This window comes from Camelina sativa, chromosome 10 (assembly GCF_000633955.1).
Source record: "Camelina sativa cultivar DH55 chromosome 10, Cs, whole genome shotgun sequence".
Taxonomy (NCBI): domain Eukaryota; kingdom Viridiplantae; phylum Streptophyta; class Magnoliopsida; order Brassicales; family Brassicaceae; genus Camelina; species Camelina sativa.
The window spans coordinates 13,124,132-13,146,912 of NC_025694.1; the positions used below are offsets into that span (position 1 = coordinate 13,124,132).

The 22,781-nt window shown below is 37.1% G+C and overlaps 4 protein-coding genes across 10 annotated transcripts; 1 reads left to right on the plus strand and 3 right to left on the minus strand.

Annotated features, from left to right (window-relative positions):
* Positions 1,511 to 4,128, minus strand: LOC104718758. 2 transcript variants are annotated; one of them, XM_010436566.2, is made up of 5 exons: positions 4,075 to 4,128; positions 3,053 to 3,922; positions 2,834 to 2,959; positions 2,357 to 2,736; positions 1,511 to 2,244 (listed from the first exon to the last, which is right to left on the minus strand). In XM_010436566.2, exons 2-5 carry the CDS (start codon positions 3,447 to 3,449, stop codon positions 1,723 to 1,725), a joined length of 1,425 nt encoding a protein of 474 aa, XP_010434868.1. In that variant the 5' UTR covers positions 3,450 to 3,922; positions 4,075 to 4,128; the 3' UTR covers positions 1,511 to 1,722. The 2 variants fall into 2 exon arrangements, with proteins under 2 accessions (XP_010434868.1, XP_010434867.1); XM_010436565.2 differs by having other exon boundaries at positions 2,834 to 3,922.
* On the minus strand, positions 9,828 to 11,237 carry LOC104718760 (outer envelope pore protein 16-2, chloroplastic). 2 transcript variants are annotated; one of them, XM_010436567.2, is made up of 7 exons: positions 11,074 to 11,237; positions 10,916 to 10,967; positions 10,752 to 10,823; positions 10,631 to 10,659; positions 10,459 to 10,492; positions 10,281 to 10,351; positions 9,828 to 10,172 (listed from the first exon to the last, which is right to left on the minus strand). In XM_010436567.2, exons 1-7 carry the CDS (start codon positions 11,194 to 11,196, stop codon positions 10,026 to 10,028), a joined length of 528 nt encoding a protein of 175 aa, XP_010434869.1. In that variant the 5' UTR covers positions 11,197 to 11,237; the 3' UTR covers positions 9,828 to 10,025. The 2 variants fall into 2 exon arrangements, with proteins under 2 accessions (XP_010434869.1, XP_010434870.1); XM_010436568.2 differs by having other exon boundaries at positions 10,752 to 10,817; positions 11,074 to 11,235.
* LOC104718761 (dihydrolipoyl dehydrogenase 2, chloroplastic) lies at positions 11,544 to 15,399 on the plus strand. The gene is made up of 15 exons (XM_010436569.2): positions 11,544 to 11,941; positions 12,211 to 12,357; positions 12,480 to 12,614; positions 12,711 to 12,813; positions 12,928 to 13,052; positions 13,229 to 13,354; positions 13,442 to 13,522; positions 13,797 to 13,859; positions 13,973 to 14,047; positions 14,130 to 14,208; positions 14,350 to 14,450; positions 14,537 to 14,650; positions 14,735 to 14,848; positions 14,932 to 15,003; positions 15,129 to 15,399. The coding sequence occupies exons 1-15, from the start codon at positions 11,633 to 11,635 to the stop codon at positions 15,177 to 15,179; spliced, it is 1,695 nt and encodes a 564-aa protein (XP_010434871.1). The 5' UTR covers positions 11,544 to 11,632; the 3' UTR covers positions 15,180 to 15,399.
* LOC104718762 (calmodulin-binding transcription activator 5) lies at positions 16,213 to 21,596 on the minus strand. Of its 5 annotated transcripts, XM_010436573.2 has the most exons (13): positions 21,378 to 21,594; positions 20,732 to 20,857; positions 20,490 to 20,605; positions 20,296 to 20,384; positions 20,132 to 20,177; positions 19,841 to 19,955; positions 19,599 to 19,727; positions 19,402 to 19,460; positions 18,900 to 19,319; positions 17,805 to 18,505; positions 17,159 to 17,708; positions 16,755 to 17,051; positions 16,213 to 16,622 (listed from the first exon to the last, which is right to left on the minus strand). In XM_010436573.2, the coding sequence occupies exons 1-13, from the start codon at positions 21,439 to 21,441 to the stop codon at positions 16,569 to 16,571; spliced, it is 2,766 nt and encodes a 921-aa protein (XP_010434875.1). In that variant the 5' UTR covers positions 21,442 to 21,594; the 3' UTR covers positions 16,213 to 16,568. The 5 variants fall into 5 exon arrangements, with proteins under 5 accessions (XP_010434875.1, XP_010434874.1, XP_019086626.1 ...); XM_010436572.2 differs by having other exon boundaries at positions 19,402 to 19,457; positions 19,599 to 19,718; positions 20,490 to 20,857; positions 21,378 to 21,596; XM_019231081.1 differs by having other exon boundaries at positions 19,599 to 19,718; positions 20,490 to 20,857; positions 21,378 to 21,596.

Below are 22,781 nucleotides of genomic sequence, written 5' to 3' on the forward strand. Positions count from 1 at the left end.
GAGCACGAGACATAAAAAGGGTCACGAGCACGAGACATAGATTATGTTCAGAGCACGAGATTTAAATGTGCCACGAACACGAGATTTATTTGTGTCACGAGCACGAGACTTAAAGTGTCACGAGCACGAGACATAAGAAGGGTCACGAGCACGAGACATAGATTATGTTACGAGCACGAGATTTAAACGTGTCACGAACACGAGATTTATTTGTGTCACGAGCATGAGACTTAAAGTGTCACAAGCACGAGATATAAGAAGGGCCAGGAGCACGGGACATAGAGTGTGCTACGAGCACGAGATTTAAACGTGTCACGAACACGAGATTTATTTGTGTCACGAGCACCAGACATAAAGTGTGTTACGAGCACGAGATTTAAACGTGTCACGAACACGAGATTTATTTGTGTCACGAGCACCAGACATAAAGTGTGTTACGAGCACGAGATTTAAACGTGTCACGAACACGAGATTTATTTGTGTCACGAGCACCAGACATAAAGTGTGTTACGAGCACGAGATTTAAACGTGTCACGAACACGAGATTTATTTGTGTCACGAGCACCAGACATAAAGTGTGTTACGAGCACGAGATTTAAACGTGTCACGATAACGAGATTTATTTGTGTCACGAGCACGAGACTTAAAGTGTCATGAGCACGAGACATAAGAAGGTTCACGAGCACGAGACATAGATTGTGTTACGAGCAGGAGATTTAAACGTGTCACGAACACGAGATTTATTTGTGTCATGAGCACGAGACTTAAAGTGTCACGAGCACGAGATATAAGAAGGGTCACGAGCACGGGACATAGAGTGTGCTACGAGCACGAGATTTAAACGTGTCACGACCACGAGATTTATTTGTGTCACGAGTACGGGACATAAAGTGTGTTACGAGCACGAGATTTAAACGTATCACGAACACGAGATTTATTTGTGTCACGAGCACGAGACTAAAAGTGTCACGAGCACAAGACATAAGAAGGGTCACGAGCACGAGATATAGAGTGTGCTACGAGCATGAGACATAAAATATGTCATGAGAACGAGACATAGATAATATGTCATGAGCACAAAACATGGAGAGTGTAACAAACATTGCTTGTTAAAGAGAAGAACATGTGACAGTTACGGAACACGCGATGGACTGTCACGAGCATAAGACAATACAATGTGTCACGAGCACAAGACAATAAAATGTGTCATGAGCACGAGACCCAAAAGTGTGTTGTAATTCCAAAAGTTAACTTGCTAACCGTGATGAGCAAAAACCAACGATTGGATGCATGAGCAACAAGGCGATTGTCGAAAGCACGAGACTCACGCCATGAGCACGCGACATGAATAGCGACAGTCACACATGACGCAAATAGTAGCACGCGCTATTGAGCATGTGACAGGAATGATCTCTTGAGCACGTAACATCACATGATATAAAATGTCATGAGTATACGACGTGCTGCAGTACAATGCTAGTCATAAAGGATTCAATAAGAAGTAAGATTCGACATGATAATCAGAAAGTCTTATACGAAAGTCTTCTAATTATAAAATACCGAGGAGCCTAAGTCGCGACGTTCACAATGTCAAAGCATACACGCATGATATATAACACCCTCTATAGCCGCGTGACCGCCCAAAACAGTAATAATAATAATATGAGTATTATGTGGTCACAACAAAAGGGATAGAGAGTGAGGTGCATAGGGAAAAGGCGTTCATGGCTGAGTAGGAGAAGGTTCGCAAGAATTCTCAGCGATGGCAACAAGAGAAACCTCAAAAGTAGGAAGAGGCAGTCCTTTAAACTTTTCTTGGGCCTCCATCACATGCACGTACTGCATATCTGCATCAGCTAAATTCCACTCTTTGCGATCTGAAAGAAGGCATTCGCCTAGAGCTTCCCAGTGAGCAATGATGGCTGCCCCATTCATGAAAAAGTCATGCTCATTCTTCATATAATCAATCCGTTTCTTGAGGGTTTCAATCTCTTGCAACAACAACTCTTTCTCTCTCATCGATTTCGTCGCATCAGTTTGAAGGCCACAAATCATCAAGTCACGTTCTTTCACTTCACCTTCTAGACAACTAATCGTCTCGTCTTTGGAGACCACAAGAGAACGAGACTCTTTCTTTTCATGGTCGAGTCGCTGTTGGAGGCTATCCACCTTTAGACGCTCATGTGCAACTTCAACGATGGTGGATGAGAGTTTCCTTTCAACAAGGTGGAATGATGACATGACCTGAAATTGGAGAAAGCAAGGAGGTTCACCACATCTAAAGACACAAGTGTGCAACACCTACGTCATCACGCAACAATAACACAAGCCTATTACAAAGTCAAGATTTCAATACCTTGAGAAGGTCGTTATAAACTCCATTGGCAAGGGCAGCAGTGCCGTCGGCATCCAGAGAATCAAAATCATGGGAAAAAACTTTGTTTTTCAGCTGCTCAATAACCGAAGAAGAGTCAGTGCTTGTTAGAATCTCCTGACAAGGGACCGTGACGGTGGAGGCAGTGTTGCCATGAGCCAGTCTCGCTCGCCTAGGAAATGATGGTGTTGGGATCGCCTGAGGGGCCTTGCGTTTGTTGGCCACAGAAACTTCAACACACTCCATCTCGTTGGAAGAGTCTTCATTTGTTTGGATTGCCTCAGTTAGTTTTCCGTGAGCAGCCAAGAATGACGCGAAGCTGTCAGGTATGGGAAGACGCTGGCCATTCGACATGTCGAATCCTGCAAAAACAAACAAAGAAATAGGTGTGTATATGAAGATGCACCTATGTATTTAGTGTCAAAGTTATTTCGACAAAGACGAACACAAATCTCTTACCCCAAAAGCTACAATGCTCAAGTACAAAAGAACTCGTGAGGAAGGCAATGGAGCGGTACTTGGGATTGTATAATAGCACTTTGGAGATTATTTCTTTGCCTTCTTCACGACTTTTTGCGCGAATGTCTGCAAAAATATAGAGGGAGAGCCAAACGAGTAAGGGAACGAGTAAGTGGTTATAAATCGGGGCACATATGAAGTCGTCATTCGCGAACCCACCAGCATCAAACCAATCAGTGGGAAATCCTGGATTGTAACCAACCCTCATATACAAGTATTTCTGTGGCCAAGACAATTCAAGCCTCCGTTTCTCAAATAACCCGACATCAAACACCAACCGATCAGGACGACGTGAGTGTATAGAGTATCTACCAATATCGTCTACTAGAGGATTGAAGTAGTAAGCGTACAATACCTCATTCGCTCCTATGTCAAGGGAGTGAGACTCTCCAAAGGCTTGAGTTGCCATCAGCACTCTCCAAGCTAACAGAGAAAACTGACCAGGAGAAATAGAGAACTCGTTGGCCATTTTGGCGATCAGAGAAGGAATGACTCCTCGAAATCCTGATGCGAAATTCGCTTCGTAGACGACGACCTCGTTAAGACGAGCATCCATGGCACGCTCAGATGGCAAAGGACATCTTAGAACCACGTCATATGATAAACTGTAAAGCCGTTAAATTCTACTGATGTCTTCCTCGGACAAGACTGACGCGACATTGTTTTGGAGCAGCCTAACATTTGGCTCATCACCATCTAAGTCCCCAACATGAATTTCTATGATTTCTCTTGATTGGCCTAACATAATGTGAGCAAGGGAACACCCTGAACCGAACTCAAACGACACGACAACGGTCTAGAGTACGCCGTGAAAATCTCCCATTATCTCAGCTCTTCACCAGCAAATGTTGAACGAACGAGAGCAAAATGTTGGGAAGAATTGCAAAAAAATATATGATACAAAATAAATAGAAAGAGGACAAGATACACTACCTGTAAGTAGAAATCGAGACACATGGAAGTGGAGAGAAACGACCAGAGTCTCGACAAATGCCAACAAAAACGGAATGAACCTTACTATTTTTGGATCTGTGCAATAACACAGAAATGGCCAATGAAAATGGTTATTAAAGTCACAGTGTTCCAAAGAACAACTAAAATTGCTCTAAAATTGCTGGTAAATTACCAGCACTGTGAAAACCGAAAGGAAACAAAGATTTACAAGAGAAAAATTTTCTCACCTTGGGAAGTCGACAATGAATGCGCTCGCTAGGGCTGCAAGTGGGAGTCGAGCGGGATAGAGGGAAGGTAAGTGGCCAAAAAAATTCCCTTCTATTTATTAGGCCTCCCTAAAGCCCAGGTACGTTTACAACCCAATTTTGATTCTTCACTTTAATCAAGCGAAATTAATAAAAAGATTGTAGCGTATGTAGAAATGCATGGGTAGAGCATTTAGCTAAAATATCTATCTGCTAAAAAAAAAAGCATTTTTGGACCCACATATTTCCTAGTAGTTGATGTACTTTATGCTTAGCATTAGCAATATATTTGTGTACTTACGTTTAGTCTTAGGAGCATCTTTCTTTTATTAATATTCCAACTGTTAGTCTTATTTATGCATTCGGTAAAATAATATATGTATACAACTCTCTAAATTCTTACTAAGAAAATAGAGAGTGGGGGCAAACTGTTGGGCATAATTTTATCATCATAAATAAATAAATATAATTGATAAAGTCAACGCATATTTTGTTGGATAAAGTCAATGTACATATGAATTTATCTTATAAAAGGATAGTCTTCCTGATTGGTTCAGTGAACCAAGAATCTCGTGACTGACTCTATCACGAGACCGAGAATCTCTCGACTGCTTTCATCAATGGGCCAAAAATCACATGACTAGATCTGTTAATGGACCAAGAGTCTAGCGACCAACTTTACTAGTGGGCCAAGAGTCTTGTGACCGACCCTATCATAGATAGACTCGAGGAGCCCAAGACATATCCTAAGGGATTAGGGTTGAGAGATCTCTATATAAAGGAGAGAGGCCTCCACAAGAGGGGGCATCAAGAGACGAAGCAAGAGACCTAAAAACACAAGACACACGACTCAACTCTAGAACGCGGCTAGGGTTTATAGATTGATTCGATGTGCCTTGAATTCTTGTATTTGAGCTCGAGACTTTGATCAATAAAGAGAACTGTTCGACATCTGTTTCTTGTTTCCGTAGTCTTTAAACGTTATTTTTGCCCAAACACTACTACCTTGTAATCAGAAGCTAAATAAAGCAAATTTTGAATTACATACTCTTATCTCCCCAATTGAGAGAAGTATAAGATAAACTCCAACAAGCAATGATCAATCCCCATTTCCTGCAATAAAAATGAAAACATGGAATATGTTTCAGGAAAGTCTTTCTGAATTTGCAACAATTCTTCCTGAATTTTCAAATGTAACTAAGAAACACATCAATACACAAGCAACAAACAATAAACAATACACAAGCAACAATCAATAAGGATGAAAACATATTATACATAAGAGATAAGACAACTGAGTTCTTTTTTAAAAATGTTGTATTATGGGCAATGTTCAAATCTTGTGGCAAACACACTTTAAATTTATCATGAGGTAGTATATAAATCTAACAACACAAATATAGAAGCTTAATTGATGGTGCATGTTAGGCCTAACTCAGCTCCAAGACCATCTCAATAAGCAACAAGAACATCCAATTTCAAGACTCGTCGCAAATATACTTACAATAAACTTGTTCTTACAAAACTAAAACGACCAAGTCAATTAGAGTAATATAAATTATTTTGCAGTCAACAATAATTTGATTCTTTAATTTCTGCAACAAATTCAAGTAAGAAAGATAAAGACTTCCATAATCAAAAATCCTAATCACACACACATAAAAATTACAAACTGCAAATCATACACACATAATAAAGCCAACACTGAATCATCTCAAGTTCTGGTTTGTTTATGTCCTCAAATACTAGCCTAACTAAATTGATAAGAATATGATGATTTAGGTTTTTAGGGATTTGGAAAAAAAATTCAAAATCACATATATATAAAAGTTACAATGCTTACAATTTCTACAATAAAAGAAGAATAGCAAGTGAAAATGATATAAAGCTTACACTAAGAATACCAGATGATGAACAGTGACACGAAGACGAAGAAGATGATCAGGGAAGAAGAAGAATCATGAATCTGATACGTGAACGTGATACCACCGTTGATTGACCGACGATGATACACCGACCGACGATGACTCATCTCCGATTCAGATCTGATTGGGTTCGTCGATGGTACACCGTTTGCATTTGGTTTTGGAATCGACGGAGACGGAGGAGTAAGAGAGAACATGGTGGTTACAAAGTCACGATTTTGTTTCAGATGTGAGAGAGATTATTGTTTTAATTTATTAACATTTTATTTTTAATGATATACAAATTTGTGCTAAATTTGGAATATTTGAATGTATGTGCTAGTTTTGGAACAAAAACTTAAATGTGTGCTATTTTTGTCAATTGCCCTATAATTTATAGGTATATAATTTAAAATTAATAAAACAACTGTAAAATAACAAACAAATATAATGCATGTATTTTAAATATTTAAAATTTTAAAAATATAGTTCTGCGGTGTATCGCGGGTTATATACTAGTTTATATTAACATTTTTGAAGTAAATTTGGTATTATACCTTTTAAGTTATACTTATTTACAAAATTAATTCCTAAAAAATTACATAAAAACAAAATTTATCTATATTAACATTTTTGAAAAACATTTGAAGTTCTACCCTTTAAGTTATACTTATTTACAAAATTAATCTCTAAAAGTTTACAAACAAAAAAAAATCAATTAGATTCCATAATTATCTCTAAAAATTTGGTTTATAATTTCCTAAAACAATTTTTATATTTATATGTAAAATATCTTTATTCCTTTAAAAACTCTAATATTCAATAATAGTTATATTGTTTGATATGAAACAATTAATTTTTTTTAATGATTACTAACATGCTAATAAAAAATGTAAAAATAATTATTTCATGGGTTAAAACTAATAAATTAGATTATTTATAATAGGACAATTCTTGGTGAATGCTAATTCAATACTCTGTTTTCTTGAAGTTTCCTCCGGTCTCCATATAAAATGTGGCGGCGATGAAGTGACAATTAATAGGACTACATATGAAGCTGACAAGTACGACAAACAGCCAATGTTTTTTGAAAAATGCCTTGAAAGGATTGGTTATGAGCAACACATGCCACTTTTTGGATGATCATCCTGTTCGTGAAGGCTTGACGACCTGGTCAAATTCTTCAAAACTCCCTAATTCGCAATAGATCCACGGCTGGCGAGACCTTCCATTAGCTTTGGCCAAACACTCTCATCCAATTCCATGATTTTAGACAAATTACTTTTAAAACATTAATTTTATATCCGACAAAGGCATTAGTTTTGTGTATAATTTTATAACATTAAAGTAATAAACAGGCATAACAAATTTTCAGTTATCTTTTTGCTCTCTATTAAAAAAATTCCAAATCTTATCCAAAATTTGAATTAAAACTTAAAGATTTAGTCAATTTATCATTTTAGCGTAGTTGTCACAATTTATAGTATTATGCATAAAATTATTTTACTAAAACTCAATTAATCTATACAATCTTTATAGTTAGGCTTGGGAATTTGACTATGTTATATATGTTTGCTATTTTGTAGAAATTTTGTGCATATGTTATGAAAAAAATAAGCATTTTTGTGGTTGTTTGTTTTCTCATAGTTCAAATATAAACCACCAAATCAATAGGATGATTTTATAGTTATCAACAGCTTAATGTATGAAATACTCATATTAGAACATATAATTACTTGTATACTTAAATGCACCATATAACCAATGGATTTTTTTTTTCTAGTAGTTATATACCTTCACTACAAAAAAGCAGGTATATTGTATCACAAAACTAAATGAAGCAATTTTAAATTACTTATTTTCAAGTGATGCAAATATATATGATTAGCAACAATTATGTCAATTGACATTATAATTATCTAATTTTAATTAGTTATTTAAAATTGATTCAGTTTCTATTAGATTGTATTACTTTATTAAAAGTGATATAAAATATATTTTTATATCATTTAGATAATTGATGTAATTATTTATCTTTGGTTAAATCACTTTTTAAAATGATATAAAATTTACATCAATAAAATACTGATGCTAAATTATATTATATTTATAGAATTAATAAATTTGTGTGAACGTAAAAAAAAATCAACACGAATTAGACCCTTAATTGTATCAACATCGACCCTTAAACTGATCCTTAATTAGATCCTTAATTGTATCAAAATCAACACAAATTGTATCACCATCGACAAATCAATCTAAAATTAAACCTAATCGATACCAGCTACCATCTTTTTTCTTCTGGAGTTTTCAACACAAGATCCTTAATCATAATGTATACCATGATTTTGGAGAATTTGATGGGATTTAGAAAATTTAGAATTTTGATAGATTTTAGGGAAGTTGATATGATTTTCTGTAAAATTCTTTCAAAACCCATCTAAAACCATGAGATTTGGATTTATGTATTTTTAACTAAACAAATCCTCTCAAGTTCTCTAGAATCCTAAAAATCATTAAAATCCAAATCCACAAAATTGTTTTGAACAACAGTGGATTTTAAAGTAGATTTTTAAATCATCAGTTTAATAAAAGTGGATTTTAAAGTAGATTTTTAAATTATCAGTTTAATAACAGTGAATTTTAATAGACTTTTTAAAATTCATGATTGAATAACATAGGATTTGTAAATTTCACACAAATCACTTAAAATGTCAAGTTGAATATACCCCCTAAGTGTTTTTCCGACTTTGATTCTATGATTAGCTTTTGGTGTGTTTATTAATCTTCTTAATTTTTTCTAGGTTTATTTTATGTAATTTTGTTTTGCTAAGTAAAACACAAACGTTCTTTACTGTTCTTAATTTTAAAGTTCTTATTATGCAAACAACATGATAAAATCTAACTTGGGTGAATTTGCCTCCTAATCACGCGGGTGATGAACACTTAATTAAAAAATTTACAAAATACATCTGCTGATTGCAAAGGATTAATATATATATATTGACCGGCACTGTATGGGTCATCGACTCCACGACCACATTCCTTATTTCTAAATTTAGTGAAAAACTCTACTAATACTTAGTTGTTAATATATCGATTTGGTTTGAGTTTGGGATGTGTCGTGTACATGCGTAGATTTATTTCTAGATTCTAAAAGTTTTGAAGTTTTGTTAGTTTTGTGATTTTCTAAAACTTACAAATAATTCAAATCGTTCTTTGAGGTTTTGATGGATAAATCATGGATAAAATAAACACGTTTATCGCAAGATTACATATTAGGAATTAAAAGTTTCCTGGATTTTGCATGTAAACCAAAATGGAGATTCTTGAAGCTTCAAAATGGGGATTCTTGCCAGTTGTTAACATGTTAGTTCATATTACATGGGGAGTCTTTTACTCAATTCATATATTATGTTGGGTGTTGAAACCTTTTTCCAAAACAAAAAAAAAAAAAGAATGTTTATATTTTCTTTAATGTACTAACAAAAATATAGAGTAGTACATTTAAAGATGCATCAAAGTTGATTAGAGAATATATGCGCCACCTAACTTTAAATTTTTCAGTAATTAGATAGATAATCCAAGCCTTTTGTGAACCGGACAAAGATTTGAAAAACTTTAAACTGACCATTTTTCTATTTTTACATTTTAAGACATTTCTCAATCGGGAGCAGAGAAGAAAATATTTTCACTTCCATACAAAATGTCATTCAGTCATAAATAAGCGAGCAAATACTTCCAACGATCTATTGCGGCCTCACCCTCACGGCCGGGTTCTTGTCTAGTCTCACAGGACCCGAATTTTTATTCAAATTGGATAAGATCATCTTGGACAGAAAGATAGATTCCAAAGTAATATTCTTGAAGGATGGAGAAGTGATCTCTGGCTTTTGGAGTTTCAACTTTCAAAACAAAAAGTCTTAGTAGACCACTAGAGAATTTGTTTTTTTTTCTTCTTCTAAAACAGACATAACTGATACAAAATAAAAACAACCCTTGTAATTAAAAGCTTCTAATGAAAATCATCTAGAAAACGCTAGAAAGGAGATTAGCAGCTGTAGAAATGGCTGCTCCGGTAAGAGCAGACTGAACCACTTGCTCATGGCTTGTCCTATCCGAGGTCGTCATAGCCATTGCCGCTCCTGTCAATGCTCCAGCCACCGCGCTGTTCCTCTGTGATATACATTACATATATACATACATATGATTACCACAACATAATTAAAGAACATGTTAATCATTGATGAAACAAAATGATACAAATAAATCAATTTGACTAACCCAATCATGAGCTCCTCCACGAACCTCCTTCATACCGTAAGTGATACCTGAGTACAACCCAGCTGCTAGCCCTACAATTCCAACATCAATATCCAAATTAAACCTTAAAATCTCCTTCCGACGTTAAATCTTGAAACATTAATTTAATTAAAAATATACGTATATATAATAAACTCACCCCATTGGAGAGACTCTTTTCCTGTGTTCTTCACCTAGAGGCCAACCAAATTCAAACATGTTCAGTAAACTAACAAGAGACCTAACGTGTCATGTTTGCAACTCGTATGGATACACTAGCCCACGTCTAGATGAACATTTGACGATTATATATAAAAGGTTAATAAACTCACCAGTGCATCAAGAGATTTGCTGCTTTCCCCTGATAATAATAACAACGATAAATATCACTATCATAACATTAACGCTGATTACATAAGATCAGAAACCACATACGATACAAACAAAACGGACCTCTGAGATTAGGGAACCTATGTTTCTTGTTCTCGGACGGTGGACCGACGTTGTTCGAGTCAAACCCTGCCCCTATTTTTATTAATTTTGACTCATATATATTACATAATTTTGTTACGCATAAATTATAAGGAACAAAAGAAACTCGTCGGAGTAGTTCTTACCCTCAACCACCGTAAAGTAAGCTTCCCTCGACACGGCTTGTAAAGCTCCCACCTTCATAATTAATCCATGTTAAGCTATATGTGTTAAGTACGCACGTAACGTAACGTAACATAAATATACTATCGGAAAAACGGAAAGATATGAAACGAAAACTTACACCGGCGGCTTTGACGAAGGAATCAGCGATACGGTTGAGAAGAGGATGACCAAGATCGAACAAGTGTGCCTTCTCAAAGCTTCTTATCTCATCCATTACTATTCTTCCTCCACCCTTCTCCATTTTTTTTTTCCCCTTTTCTTCACTTTCTCTTTCTTGCTTTCTCTATCTTTTTTTATCTGTTAATACTTCTCTCTTCGACAAAAAGTAAGGAGAAGTATGTGGAACTGAACAGAGTTTTTTCGACACGTGTTCTGTTCCTCCACACGTGTCGGAGTCTGCCGTTTGAACTGTTCAACGTTCTCCTTCCCCACGTGGCACTCACAAGATCAACGTCAGACAGACCGAGAAATTAAAATCAAGGTCCAATGAACCGGTAGATATTATTATAAACCGGGAATTTTGAAATCTCCGGTTTAAAGACGAGAAACGTGCCACGTGTCTTCTCCGCTTTGATATCTCCGCCTCTGCTCGTCGGAGTGAGAGACTTCCACTACTTGTCATCTCCGTCACTCCTCTCTCTCTACAGATCTCTCACTCACGTTCTCTATCTAACACAATGCAATCAGTTCTCTCTCTTTCCTTCTCACAGGCATCTCTTCCTTTAGCGAACCGTCCGCTTTGTTCGTCCAACGCAGCTCCTTCCTTTACGCCGAGGAATCTCCGGTTCTGTGGACTCCGGCGAGAAGCGTTTGGTTTCTCTCCGTCGAAGCAATTGAACTCGTGCCGTTTTCAAATTCAGAGTAGGAGGATCGAAATCTCCGCATCAGCTGGAAATGGAGCTCCGTCGAAATCGTTCGATTATGATTTGATCATCATCGGAGCTGGAGTTGGCGGCCATGGAGCTGCATTACACGCCGTTGAGAAGGTCTGCTTTCTAATTAGGATTATGATTTGCCAATTTCTGATTCAAATTGCCTTTAATGTCAGAACACGAATCAGATCGTTCTTAGCATGATTGTTCTTGGACATGCGAATTTGATGCTCTTACTAACATTTCTGGTACACTCTTTCTCAATTGAGCCGGAAAAATTTGGAAATTTGCTTGATAGGATGACTTACTATCTAATTACTGTGTTTTCTTTCTAGTGCTCATGATCTCATCAGGTGAATTGTTGTTTTGCTAACGTTGTATAGGGACTCAAAACTGCCATCATTGAAGGAGATGTTGTTGGAGGGACTTGCGTTAACAGAGGCTGTGTGCCTTCCAAAGCTCTCCTTGCTGTTAGTGGTAGGATGCGGGAACTCCAGAACGAACATCACATGAAGGCCTTTGGTCTGCAGGTATAGTATATACTGCTGTCAAATGCAATTCGTAATCGCTCAAGTTTGATCTCTAACAATTGTGAAGCAAGTATTATCTCCCTTGCCTTGACTCTAGCTCCATTGTCTCCCCTGGATAATAGGTTTCTGCTGCCGGTTATGACCGTCAGGGTGTGGCTGACCATGCAAGTAACCTGGCTACCAAAATTAGGAATAATCTCACCAATTCTATGAAGGCACTTGGTGTTGACATATTGACAGGGTTTGGCGCTGTTCTGGTCAGTATGTCATTGTCTTTGGTTGACTAACTCACATGATACGTCTTTGTTATTTGGTGATCCTGATGCTAATCAGTCTTTTTGGCACTTGTGCAGGGCCCACAAAAGGTTAAATATGGTGACAATATTATCACCGGAAAAGATATCATCATTGCAACTGGATCTGTACCGTTTGTCCCGAAAGGAATTGAAGTTGATGGTATGTATTTTGTTTTAAACATGTATAAGCTAGGGGAGAAGCCTCAAAAACCAAAACTTTTCATCTCTTTTGATATAGCAAATAGTTAATATTTCCTTATATTTTGTGATGCAGGAAAGACTGTTATCACAAGTGACCATGCATTGAAATTGGAGTCCGTTCCTGACTGGATTGTGATAGTAGGAAGTGGTTATATTGGACTTGAGTTCAGTGACGTTTACACGGCCCTTGGAAGTGAGGTAAATTGTTGATTTTGTATTAATGATTTGCATTGGTATAATAATGTGAGGTTTTTGTTTCTTTCAATAGTAACAAAAGGCTCTTATGATTCTGCTCTATTGGTATTTCTATTGCTATGTTCTGCGTTGCAATGCACTACAACCCCCAGGAAGTCTCAAGATTACTCTTTTTGCAGGTAACTTTTATTGAGGCGCTGGATCAGCTGATGCCTGGATTTGATCCTGAGATCAGTAAGCTGGCTCAAAGGGTTCTGATTAACCCAAGAAAGATTGACTGTCATACTGGAGTGTTTGCAAGCAAAGTAAGCCTTTTTGACTCATTCTAAGTTAGATTTCATCCTTATACTGAGAATTTATGGAATTTTTTTTCTTTTAACTCTTCCTTACAGATCACTCCAGCAAAGGATGGAAAACCCGTGATGATTGAGCTTATTGATGCCAAAACCAAGGAACCCAAAGATACTTTGGAGGTAAGAAAATGTTGTGCAGTATCTGAAATCCTACAAAAGAGAATTATTGTCCAGTTATGTGATGCTTATTCTGCTTCTTACCACAATGTTGTGACGCTTTTACTATTACCACGTGGGAAGTCTATAAATTAAGACATGCATACTTGCGTTGCTTAGCCAGGGATTGCCAAAAAGAAAATGAACAGAAACGTCTTTGATTTCCATCACAATTGGAACTTTTCGTTTTGTGCTTTTAATCTGCACTGGAAGTGTGACCTTATGTTCCTTTTTCAAGGTGGACGCTGCTCTAATTGCTACTGGTAGAGCTCCATTCACCACTGGACTTGGCCTAGAAAATGTATGAATCGACATTAAAAGGCATCCTTTATGAATACTATTTTTCATTTTGCTCCATCGAGGAGCTTATTATGTTGTGAAAGAAATAACATTAAAGCTATGTTTTCCACACAGATCAATGTTGAGACACAGAGAGGTTTTATACCAGTTGATGAGCGAATGCGTGTTATCGATGGAAATGGAAAGCTGGTTAGTGATAATTTCATATGTACACCTTATTTTTTAGCAGTCAAATTTATATTTTATGTACGGAGTCACTCTTGGTTGATAGGTTCCACACTTGTACTGCATTGGTGATGCCAATGGTAAATTGATGCTCGCTCATGCAGCCAGTGCTCAAGGAATTTCTGGTAAATGATAATTAAGTTTCCACTATCAATGCATCTGTGTTTTGCCCTCTTTTACACTTTACTGTGTTTTGCCCTCGTTTCCAATTTAATATGTTTGATTGGCCACTTATTAAACTCTGTGCATCTACTTGTGTTGGTTAGTGGTGGAGCAAGTCACAGGTACAGATCATGTGCTTAATCATCTTAGCATCCCAGCTGCTTGTTTTACTCATCCTGAAATCAGCATGGTGGGATTGACAGAGGTAATCCTAGACACCCTTAGTGGATTGGTGCTTGAAAATAAGGTGTATAACCGTAACCTTTAATGTTGGATATCTTTCAATTTCAGCCTCAAGCAAGAGAAAAAGCTGAGAAAGAGGGATTCAAAGTAAGTATTGCAAAAACAAGTTTCAAGGCAAACACAAAGGCCCTAGCCGAAAATGAAGGAGAAGGACTTGCTAAGGTAAAGAGAAGAAACTAAATCGAAAGTTGTTTACAGTCTTCGAGTTACTGAGAAGATATCTGAACACGCCTTTTATGTGCACAGATGATATACAGACCTGACAATGGTGAAATCCTTGGAGTACATATCTTTGGGCTGCATGCTGCGGATCTTATCCATGAAGCATCTAACGCGATTGCTTTAGGAACACGCATTCAGGTAATGGTTTCTCTGCGGCCTGGCTGTGATTTTGATCACTGGTGTTTAGATTGTGATTTTTTTGTTTGGTGATGACAATGCAGGAAATAAAACTTGCTGTTCATGCACATCCGACGCTGTCCGAAGTTGTTGATGAACTATTTAAAGCAGCCAAGGTAAATACAAGAATCTAAATCTGCATTCTCTAATCTTTTTTTTTTTTTTTCACAACACATTCTCTAATCTATAGACATCAAATCTCGATATAGAAGCAACCAACTCCTATTTATCTATATTCCAGGTTGACAGTCCAGCTTCAGTAACAGCACAAAGTGTAAAAGTTGCTGTATAAACAAAATAAAAAGTTTGAAAGCATCCTGTAACAAAAGTTTTGTGGAAGAAGACATTTGTATTTTACCAATATTCAACGACGGACAAAGATTGAGTCTCACATTTCATCCCGTATATTTGTTTCATGTTGTTCTTTAAATTGTATCTTAGAATTAAGAACAAAAGAAACAGATTGTGACAGACGCATAATTCACTAAACATGTGGAATCACATTCATTCTCTCTCCTCTTAAAAAATAAACAATCGCTCTCCCTTCTCTCTAGAACTCACCAGCGGCCGCCTAGGTTTAACCGGCTCCGGTGGCTTCTTTAGCACCGGAGCTGGGGTTCTCTTCTTTTAGTGTTGTTTTATCTTAATTTTCGGCTCATCCATATCTTTATTTTATTCCAACAGCATCAGATTTGGCTTTTTGAGATCTAGATTATGAAACTTAAACCTTTTCGCCTTTAGGGCTCTCGTTGCTTGTCTTTGTTTTTCCGTCAAGCTCAGCTACAGATTTGGCCGTCCCCTTTTACGGCAGATGCAGCCGTCAACCGGTTCTTTTCTGTCTCAGATGAAGAATTTCACCATCGTAGATCTAGATCTCCTTCCTCCTATGTCTTTTGGTTCTGGATCTGTCTCACCGCCTCTGAAGCTTCTCATCGGAGCATCATAAAAAGGGACGCACGACATCTCCATTCGGTTTTAATTTGTGGTTAAGGAGAATCTTGTATTTTTATCCGCTTGTGTGGTTTTCTTGTCTCAGAATTATTTTAATTTATCAAAGGTTTAGGTTTTGTTTATCTTAATTTTGGAGTTCTAGATCTTGATTCGGGAAGTAATTGAGTGGATGTAGTGTATTTCACATGCTCGGGTTTTTTCTCCTTTGTTTGACCTCTTTTGGTCTTAGTCTTCGCGAGTGAGTTTGTATTTACCGGCTTAATCTTGTGGAAGGATTGATATCCTTTAGAGACTTTGTAATATCTTTCTCTCGTGGAATATCAATGAAATCCTTCAGACAAAAAAAAAGAAAAAAGAAAAAAAAAACAGACACATAATTGAAATATATTTTATTATAAGTCAGAAAATCCAAGATAGAAAACAGTAAGAAGGAGAGAATTTAAAAGACAATCTAAAAAACGTTTTAGCTTTTTACGGTCAACTCTCATAAAATGTCACAGAACACAGCAGCAATACAAGACTTACTACTTCACAATCCCCCAAAACAAAAGAAAATTACTAACGACAAGACGCTCTATGGAAGATCTCCCAGCTCCAGGCTTGATTTACCATAATACCCTTTGAAACTTTTTTGAAAACAGCTTCTATAAGGTCGAAATTGCCCCTCGTCATTTACACAAATTTACAGTTCCACCACACTGCACCCACCTCCTCTTCATTGTTGTTGCATTCAGCTCTCCTCCATAGCCATTTGATCAAGTTCTTGCATCCCATCATACTCCAGCTGTGTCACGTTTAAAATTTTGACATACGTTTATCAATCATCAAACCTTATATGTGATACGGTGTTTTAATCCGTTACGAATATATTTGAATTGAGTTAAAGAAAACAGAAAGAAGTAAAAGTGATTTTCACCTGAGCTTCTTCATGAGCCAGTTTCATCCTTCTGTAATCTTGCTGAGCCTTCTTGGACCGGAACATGGCCTGGACTTTAACCACTGACCTCTCGAGCCGTTCCTCTGCTTGTTTCTGGCTTGTCTTGTAGAAATCCTCCACCTCCTCACCCCCTTCCTTCTCCTCAGGTTGGCTAACCTGAAGCCCTCTGAAGCCTTTTCTCTTCAGTCTCCACCTCAGAATCGCCTTCTCAAGAACTCCCACCGACCATGTTATTTTCTGGTACTGCCTTCTTACTTGGAACCCTCTAAACGCAGCCTGCAAAACATTTCCATATTTGAAACCACAGAGCAGTTTTATAAGTTCGCAGAGAATCGTTTATCTCTTTTCTTAAAGACGGTATATAGATCGGCTTTTGTTAGTACCTGGATCCTAATTGCCTTTTTCCGCATGTTCAGAAACTCCCGTCTCATTTTCCATGTTTGGAACCTGTACTGAATCCGAGCAGCGGCAGCAATCTTCCTACGAACCTCAAAATTGCGAAACGCGTGCTGAATCTTCATCGCGGCTATTATGTTTTTGGCTTCTTCTTCCTTGCTAGCAAACCTAACTGCGCTTGACCTAACTTTCAGCTCGTGCTCCCTGAACGCTCCCTGAATCCGCGCTGCCGCTTCTGCAGCGGTTCTGTACGCCGCCAGAGTGTCTTTCAGGCTCTGCTCATCTTCATTGGAATTCCCTAGGTTCGACGCCTGCTCTGCCTTGATGGTTTCAAGGTTGCCAGTGATGTTTCCAGCCATTTGCATGTCCTTAAACTGTGCTACAAGACATTTCTCAGCAAGAAAAGCTGCTAAACCTTCATAACCTTTCTGCTGTGCCAAATCAGCCGCCGTGCAGCCGCCGAGGAATTCCTTAGTCGGGTCTGTCACCAGGTTTGGCCTTGCCCCAGCAGACAGAAGAGCAGCCACCATTTTCTCCCTTTACAAAAAAAAAACTTGGTAAAGAAGTAAATTAAATAAAACGGAAACAAGATAGCAAATCTCCTATTACTTAAAAGATGCAAGTTAGTTTTACCTTCCATAGTATGCTGCCCAATGAAGAGCAGTCCAACCATGCTTATCACGGAAATCCAACGATATATTTGCCCAGGAGAAGAGAAGGATCGACCAAGTGTATCCTAGGACGGCACAGAGGTGGATCACTCCAAGGCCTTTAGAGTCATATTCCTTAGTGTTGCAGTTCTCGATGACCTTCTCCAAAAGCCACTCTTTCAGCCTATTTTTCAGAGTAAGCTCAAAGAGATGGTCCCTCGCTTGATCAAACGGCACCTCATTCGCCTGGATTGACTTCATTAAATACGCCCAACTGTTTAAGAGATGGGAAGTCCTGCTGGCGAGTTTCTTAGCCTCTAGCAGATTATCAGGTGAGATTTTACTTGTTAAAACGCTGATTTTGTTAGAAGAAGTGAACAGAAGATGAGCAAGTCTGACTTGGAACTCAAATTCTTCCCACTTGTATAGCTGGTCGTCTTGAGGGATAGCTTTTTCAATAACTGGAACCGAGCGGTGTTCGAAGCTGAACAATTGGCTGATTGGTTTGTTTCCATCGACACTCAGATACAGGTTCACCACCCCCGGAGATTGAGGGGGAAGAAAGCAACGGTAAACCCCCAACTGGAGAAATTCTGCGGGGACACGTAACTCTCCACATATGCAGAAGAGATTTGATCTTCCAAAATGTTGAAAGCTGTCGTGAAAGAACCCAGTTACAAGAATCTGCAAAAATTAACGACTAAAAAGGTCAGTATTTTTCAGCTAGAAATGTTTACTCGATCTTAACACGTAGATTTAATACGCAATATGAAGTAGAGACAGTCTGACAATGTTATGCTTTACCTATCTAAGTTTCATATTGTGAATCACACTATACACAATTTCATACTACAAACATACTACTCATAATTAGCAAAAGAGATGCATAAGATTTTAACAAATACACACGCAGTAAAGTGAGACACACACTTATTTTATTAATATGCAGACTTTGAGTTATTTTCTTGATAATTTATTACCCTCTTCTTTTTAAACCAAAGTCTAAGGAGTGAAACTATTTTCTTTTCCTTCAGCATAAAATAACAAGAAGGTATACTAGAAAAAATGGTATACAAACCTTTGTTTTCTCTGTCGAAAAGGCCCAGGCAGGTGAAACATCAGTTATGTTGAATACTTGCTCCGGTATGTTAGAGTGGGAATGAAATACAGCAGTAGTAGAAGATTCCTGCCCAGGTGTATATACAGCTTCAAGGGAAGGATCATCCACGGAACCAGGAGAGTCACTAATGAAGTTGTTCACCCACCTTCCAAAACTATCCTGACTTCCAAAACCATTATTAAGCATAGCATCACCTGGTTGATCAGCAACCGTTGCACTGGAATCCCTACTCTGTAGATTTGACTCTACTCCACAGTGCACATGCTGATTAGAAAATTCTCCTGCACCACATGAGTTATTATTTTGGTAAACAGGATCTTCGAGACCGGGGTATGATGGTATATCTACTGATCCGTTGTAGCCTGCAAGATGATATCCCTGCACAATGAACAAGATGACAAGATGGTTAACATAAAAACAGCTAAAGCCACTTGCAGGTTGGAAAATTCCATTTACTCACTAGCTTTGTAGATCCCCTAGGTGCAGTTTGGAGCTGCTCTGTGAAGTATAACATATCTTCTACAAACAGAGAACAAATAAAATGAAAAAGTTAAGTATTTTAGCATCATCTCATTGCATTTTTTTATTACAAGAGTCAGATATTCTTTTTGTCAAGGATGGGAAGTTTTATAAGATAAGCTCAAGTAACATAAGTACCTTCTGTTGGATGAGACTGGTTGCTGATATCTGCTGGTACTAGAAGCTCATCCCAATCAAGCGTGTTGATCTCATGAAGCCTAATCTCATGATTTCTAGAACCCAGACTGTTGCTGCGCACTTCAAACCCTTAAAAAAGAGTGTGATTAATTTTTTCTCCTTCTAAAATCTCCAAATGAAGAGCATATTTTAATATACGCCAAATCGTAACAACTCAAAATCATGAAGAGACACATTCTCACCTGTATTACAAGTATTACGGACACCAGAATTGATATCTTCAGCCACAAGTTTTGGTGATAGGTCAGAGATCGAACTTGAATAGGAGTTTCCAGGTGTTGCTGGAGCTGCCTGAGCCTGTTTAACCAAAATTACTCAGAGAGCAGCAAACAGATATTTATCTTTTATAACTAAAATCTGCCAAAGGAAGGCTGTACTCTATCCGACAACAAAGATACATCATCGTAATCTATAACCACAAAAAAATGAAAATAAAAAATGATAAAGAAGCTGGGGACAGGTAGAAAACAAACCTCATGTGTCTCGCGGTAGTGGACAAGAACTATGTGCTCCTGAGACCTGCCATTACAAGAAGAGGTGATTTAATTTCATAACCTTCAGAAACAAAGCAGAGGGAAAGAAGGCATCCAAACTATTTCTTCAGAAACCAAATGAATAATCTTTTGTTGAGACATACTTATCCAACAACCAGTAACACCTTCGCACAAATGTAGGGTTATCATTGCCATGGGCGTAGTAAACATGAATCCTTTCCTCGTTACCCACCTGGAGAAGGAAGAATAATAATATTCAGAGATCACAAAGGAACATACTTATATATTAGCTATGGAGGGGAAAAAACACAGGCACATGAAGTCAAAGGAAACTCACTTTTAGATGTTCATGAGCTTCCTTAATTGTTTTTCCATCCTTCTTCTTTTTCCAGTTATGACCATCCTTTCTAAAGTTCCTCAACATCTTACGGTCGAACAACACAATCGTACCACCTGCCAAATATGACCATAGTTCAACAAAATTTGACAGATTAAGAGTTTGAAAGCATCTCTGATTAAATCTTAGAAGAAGAAAACTTGAACTATGAGGAGGGAAAAGAAAGAAAGAAAAAAGAATACTTTTGGGCAAATTCACTGGTTTGACGTTGATGGTGAAGAATTTATGATTACAAAGGAGAGCATGGATCTCGTTTGGACGGAGCCACCTAGTGTATGCTTCATCCAACATAGTTTGTATATCAAGATCTGCAACACACAAATCCAAAACTATCAATACTCAGACAAGGAATCATTTGAGAAGGAACTCATGTATGCATCTAATTTTGTTTTCCATATTGACAATCAAAACCGGAGAAGTATACACTGATGACATTCTCCTCAACCATTTCATTAAAACAAGAACATGGCATGTAGAGAAAAGTCTCTGGGCTTTGATTCATTCGGTATCAAAAAGTTTGCTCTATCCCATTTGATTCTCCTAAAAATGTCCATGACTTCGTAATTAAAATCAACAACACAAGGAGCCTCCTCAATTCTACAACTATCTTGCAAATTTTAGTTCAACAGCTTCACGACGAATCAAAAGAGCATTCGGAGGAATATATTAAAAAATGAACTATAAAAACCCCAGGCGAAAATGGAATCGGACAATCAAAACCCAGACCAAACCATGTCCGTGCGTGCGAATTAAAAGAACCAAAAAAGAAACAGTAAAAAAAGAACAAGATTTACATTGATTGAATCAGCAAAGAGAAGAAGAAGAAACCTTGCAAAGTATGGAATCCATGAATCTCCGATCCGATGAGCTTGCCGGAACCAACGCCGGCCATCTCCGTTTTCCGATGATCCTCCTCCGATGAACCCTAAGAAAGTGAAATTACAAGTCGATGGAGAGAGTGTGTAAACAAACTCAGAAATTGAGAAATTAGCAAAACGATGAAAGAGAGAAAGAGAGAGGAAAAAAAAAAACAAAAAAAATCAACGAGCTATTAAAAAAAAAAATTGGTAAGAGAGAAAAGTTGTTAAAAGATAAAATTTTATCTCTAATCTAATGTGTTGACGATTCAATGGAACTAGTAGTATATGCGTTAACTCGCATAAAACAAAAACAAAAAAAAATGTCTTCTATTTATTTTTTTAACGATAAGACTTTGTGTTTCTAAATTCATAAATTACACCCGTCCAAAACAAAATTGACTGTATTTTCCCATACATATATCATACACAACATCAACGAGTAGATTCTTTTGAGGTCGAAAAAGGCTATTTTTCTAGGTAATTGAGCACTGAAACATTTCAGATAAACGCTAAAAATTTCATTGATTAAATTTTTTAGTGAACAATGCATATAATTAATCAAAAAAATATTGATTACTCAAAATAGCTTTGTCAAATTAAAAAGTTTTTATTTTAACCGTCTAAATTCACTATATTTCAACATAAGAAGATAGGCACATCAGATGTATATTGAAACAATATATTAATCTCATTAGGTACCAAATTGACAAAATTGAAAAATCCATGGGTAGATGTCAAAACTTATTAAAAAGCAGGCCAAAGTGAATAAAACCATTTCCCTAACGTGAAAAAAATAGCATCCCTACAAAAAAAAGTTAAATGTGAACCATTTTATCATTTCCGCGACTGACGAACTTATACACAGTAATGACGTGGCACGATTCTATTGGTTTAAGTAACCAGTGGATCCCATCTAATGAACTTATCCTTTTTATTAGTTGACAATTAATTAAAGATACGTACAGTACATTAGGAGGACTCTGGTCCGAGAGAAGAAGCCAAAAATATATATCTTAAAAAAAAAGACATTTAATCGGACGGTCCATATTTTTTTACGAAATATATAAATAAATTTTTTAAAATTATTATCTTTGAAAAGAAACTAAAGAATACATCATTTTTTCGATTTTGAGATTATGTTTTTTAGTTTTTCGCGTTTTTATCACTGGAATCTCGACTAAAATTTTGTTTACAGCAGTTTAGAAGAAAATACAAAATTCTTAAATTTGGTAAAGGAAAATATGGACTAATTTCTCCCCCCCCCCCCCCCCCCCCCCCCNCTAAGATTAGACACCATTTATCCAAATTGATTAGACTTACGAGTTAAGCTAATGTTTGACCATTGCCGACTTCTATATTCCATGCTTGTATT

Excerpts from the sequence above, each read along its gene's own strand:
- LOC104718758 (XM_010436565.2), bottom strand. The coding sequence starts at position 3,449 with ATGGATGCTCGTCTTAACGAGGTCGTCGTCTACGAAGCGAATTTCGCA. Across the intron at positions 2,737-2,833 it reads TGAGCATTGTAGCTTTTGGG|GATTCGACATGTCGAATGGC; the intron begins GTAAGAGATTTG and ends TTGTTTTTGCAG. Across the intron at positions 2,245-2,356 it reads TTTATAACGACCTTCTCAAG|GTCATGTCATCATTCCACCT; the intron begins GTATTGAAATCT and ends CTCCAATTTCAG.
- LOC104718760 (XM_010436567.2), bottom strand. The coding sequence starts at position 11,196 with ATGGAGAAGGGTGGAGGAAGAATAGTAATGGATGAGATAAGAAGCTTT. Across the intron at positions 10,824-10,915 it reads TTACTTTACGGTGGTTGAGG|GGGCAGGGTTTGACTCGAAC; the intron begins GTAAGAACTACT and ends TAATAAAAATAG. Across the intron at positions 10,493-10,630 it reads GCAAATCTCTTGATGCACTG|GTGAAGAACACAGGAAAAGA; the intron begins GTGAGTTTATTA and ends GTTGGCCTCTAG.
- LOC104718761 (XM_010436569.2), top strand. The coding sequence starts at position 11,633 with ATGCAATCAGTTCTCTCTCTTTCCTTCTCACAGGCATCTCTTCCTTTA. Across the intron at positions 11,942-12,210 it reads CATTACACGCCGTTGAGAAG|GGACTCAAAACTGCCATCAT; the intron begins GTCTGCTTTCTA and ends AACGTTGTATAG. Across the intron at positions 12,814-12,927 it reads GAAAGGAATTGAAGTTGATG|GAAAGACTGTTATCACAAGT; the intron begins GTATGTATTTTG and ends TTTGTGATGCAG.
- LOC104718762 (XM_010436570.2), bottom strand. The coding sequence starts at position 21,441 with ATGGCCGGCGTTGGTTCCGGCAAGCTCATCGGATCGGAGATTCATGGA. Across the intron at positions 20,178-20,295 it reads TGTTACTGGTTGTTGGATAA|GTCTCAGGAGCACATAGTTC; the intron begins GTATGTCTCAAC and ends TTGTAATGGCAG. Across the intron at positions 19,461-19,598 it reads CCAGTCTCATCCAACAGAAG|AAGATATGTTATACTTCACA; the intron begins GTACTTATGTTA and ends CTCTGTTTGTAG.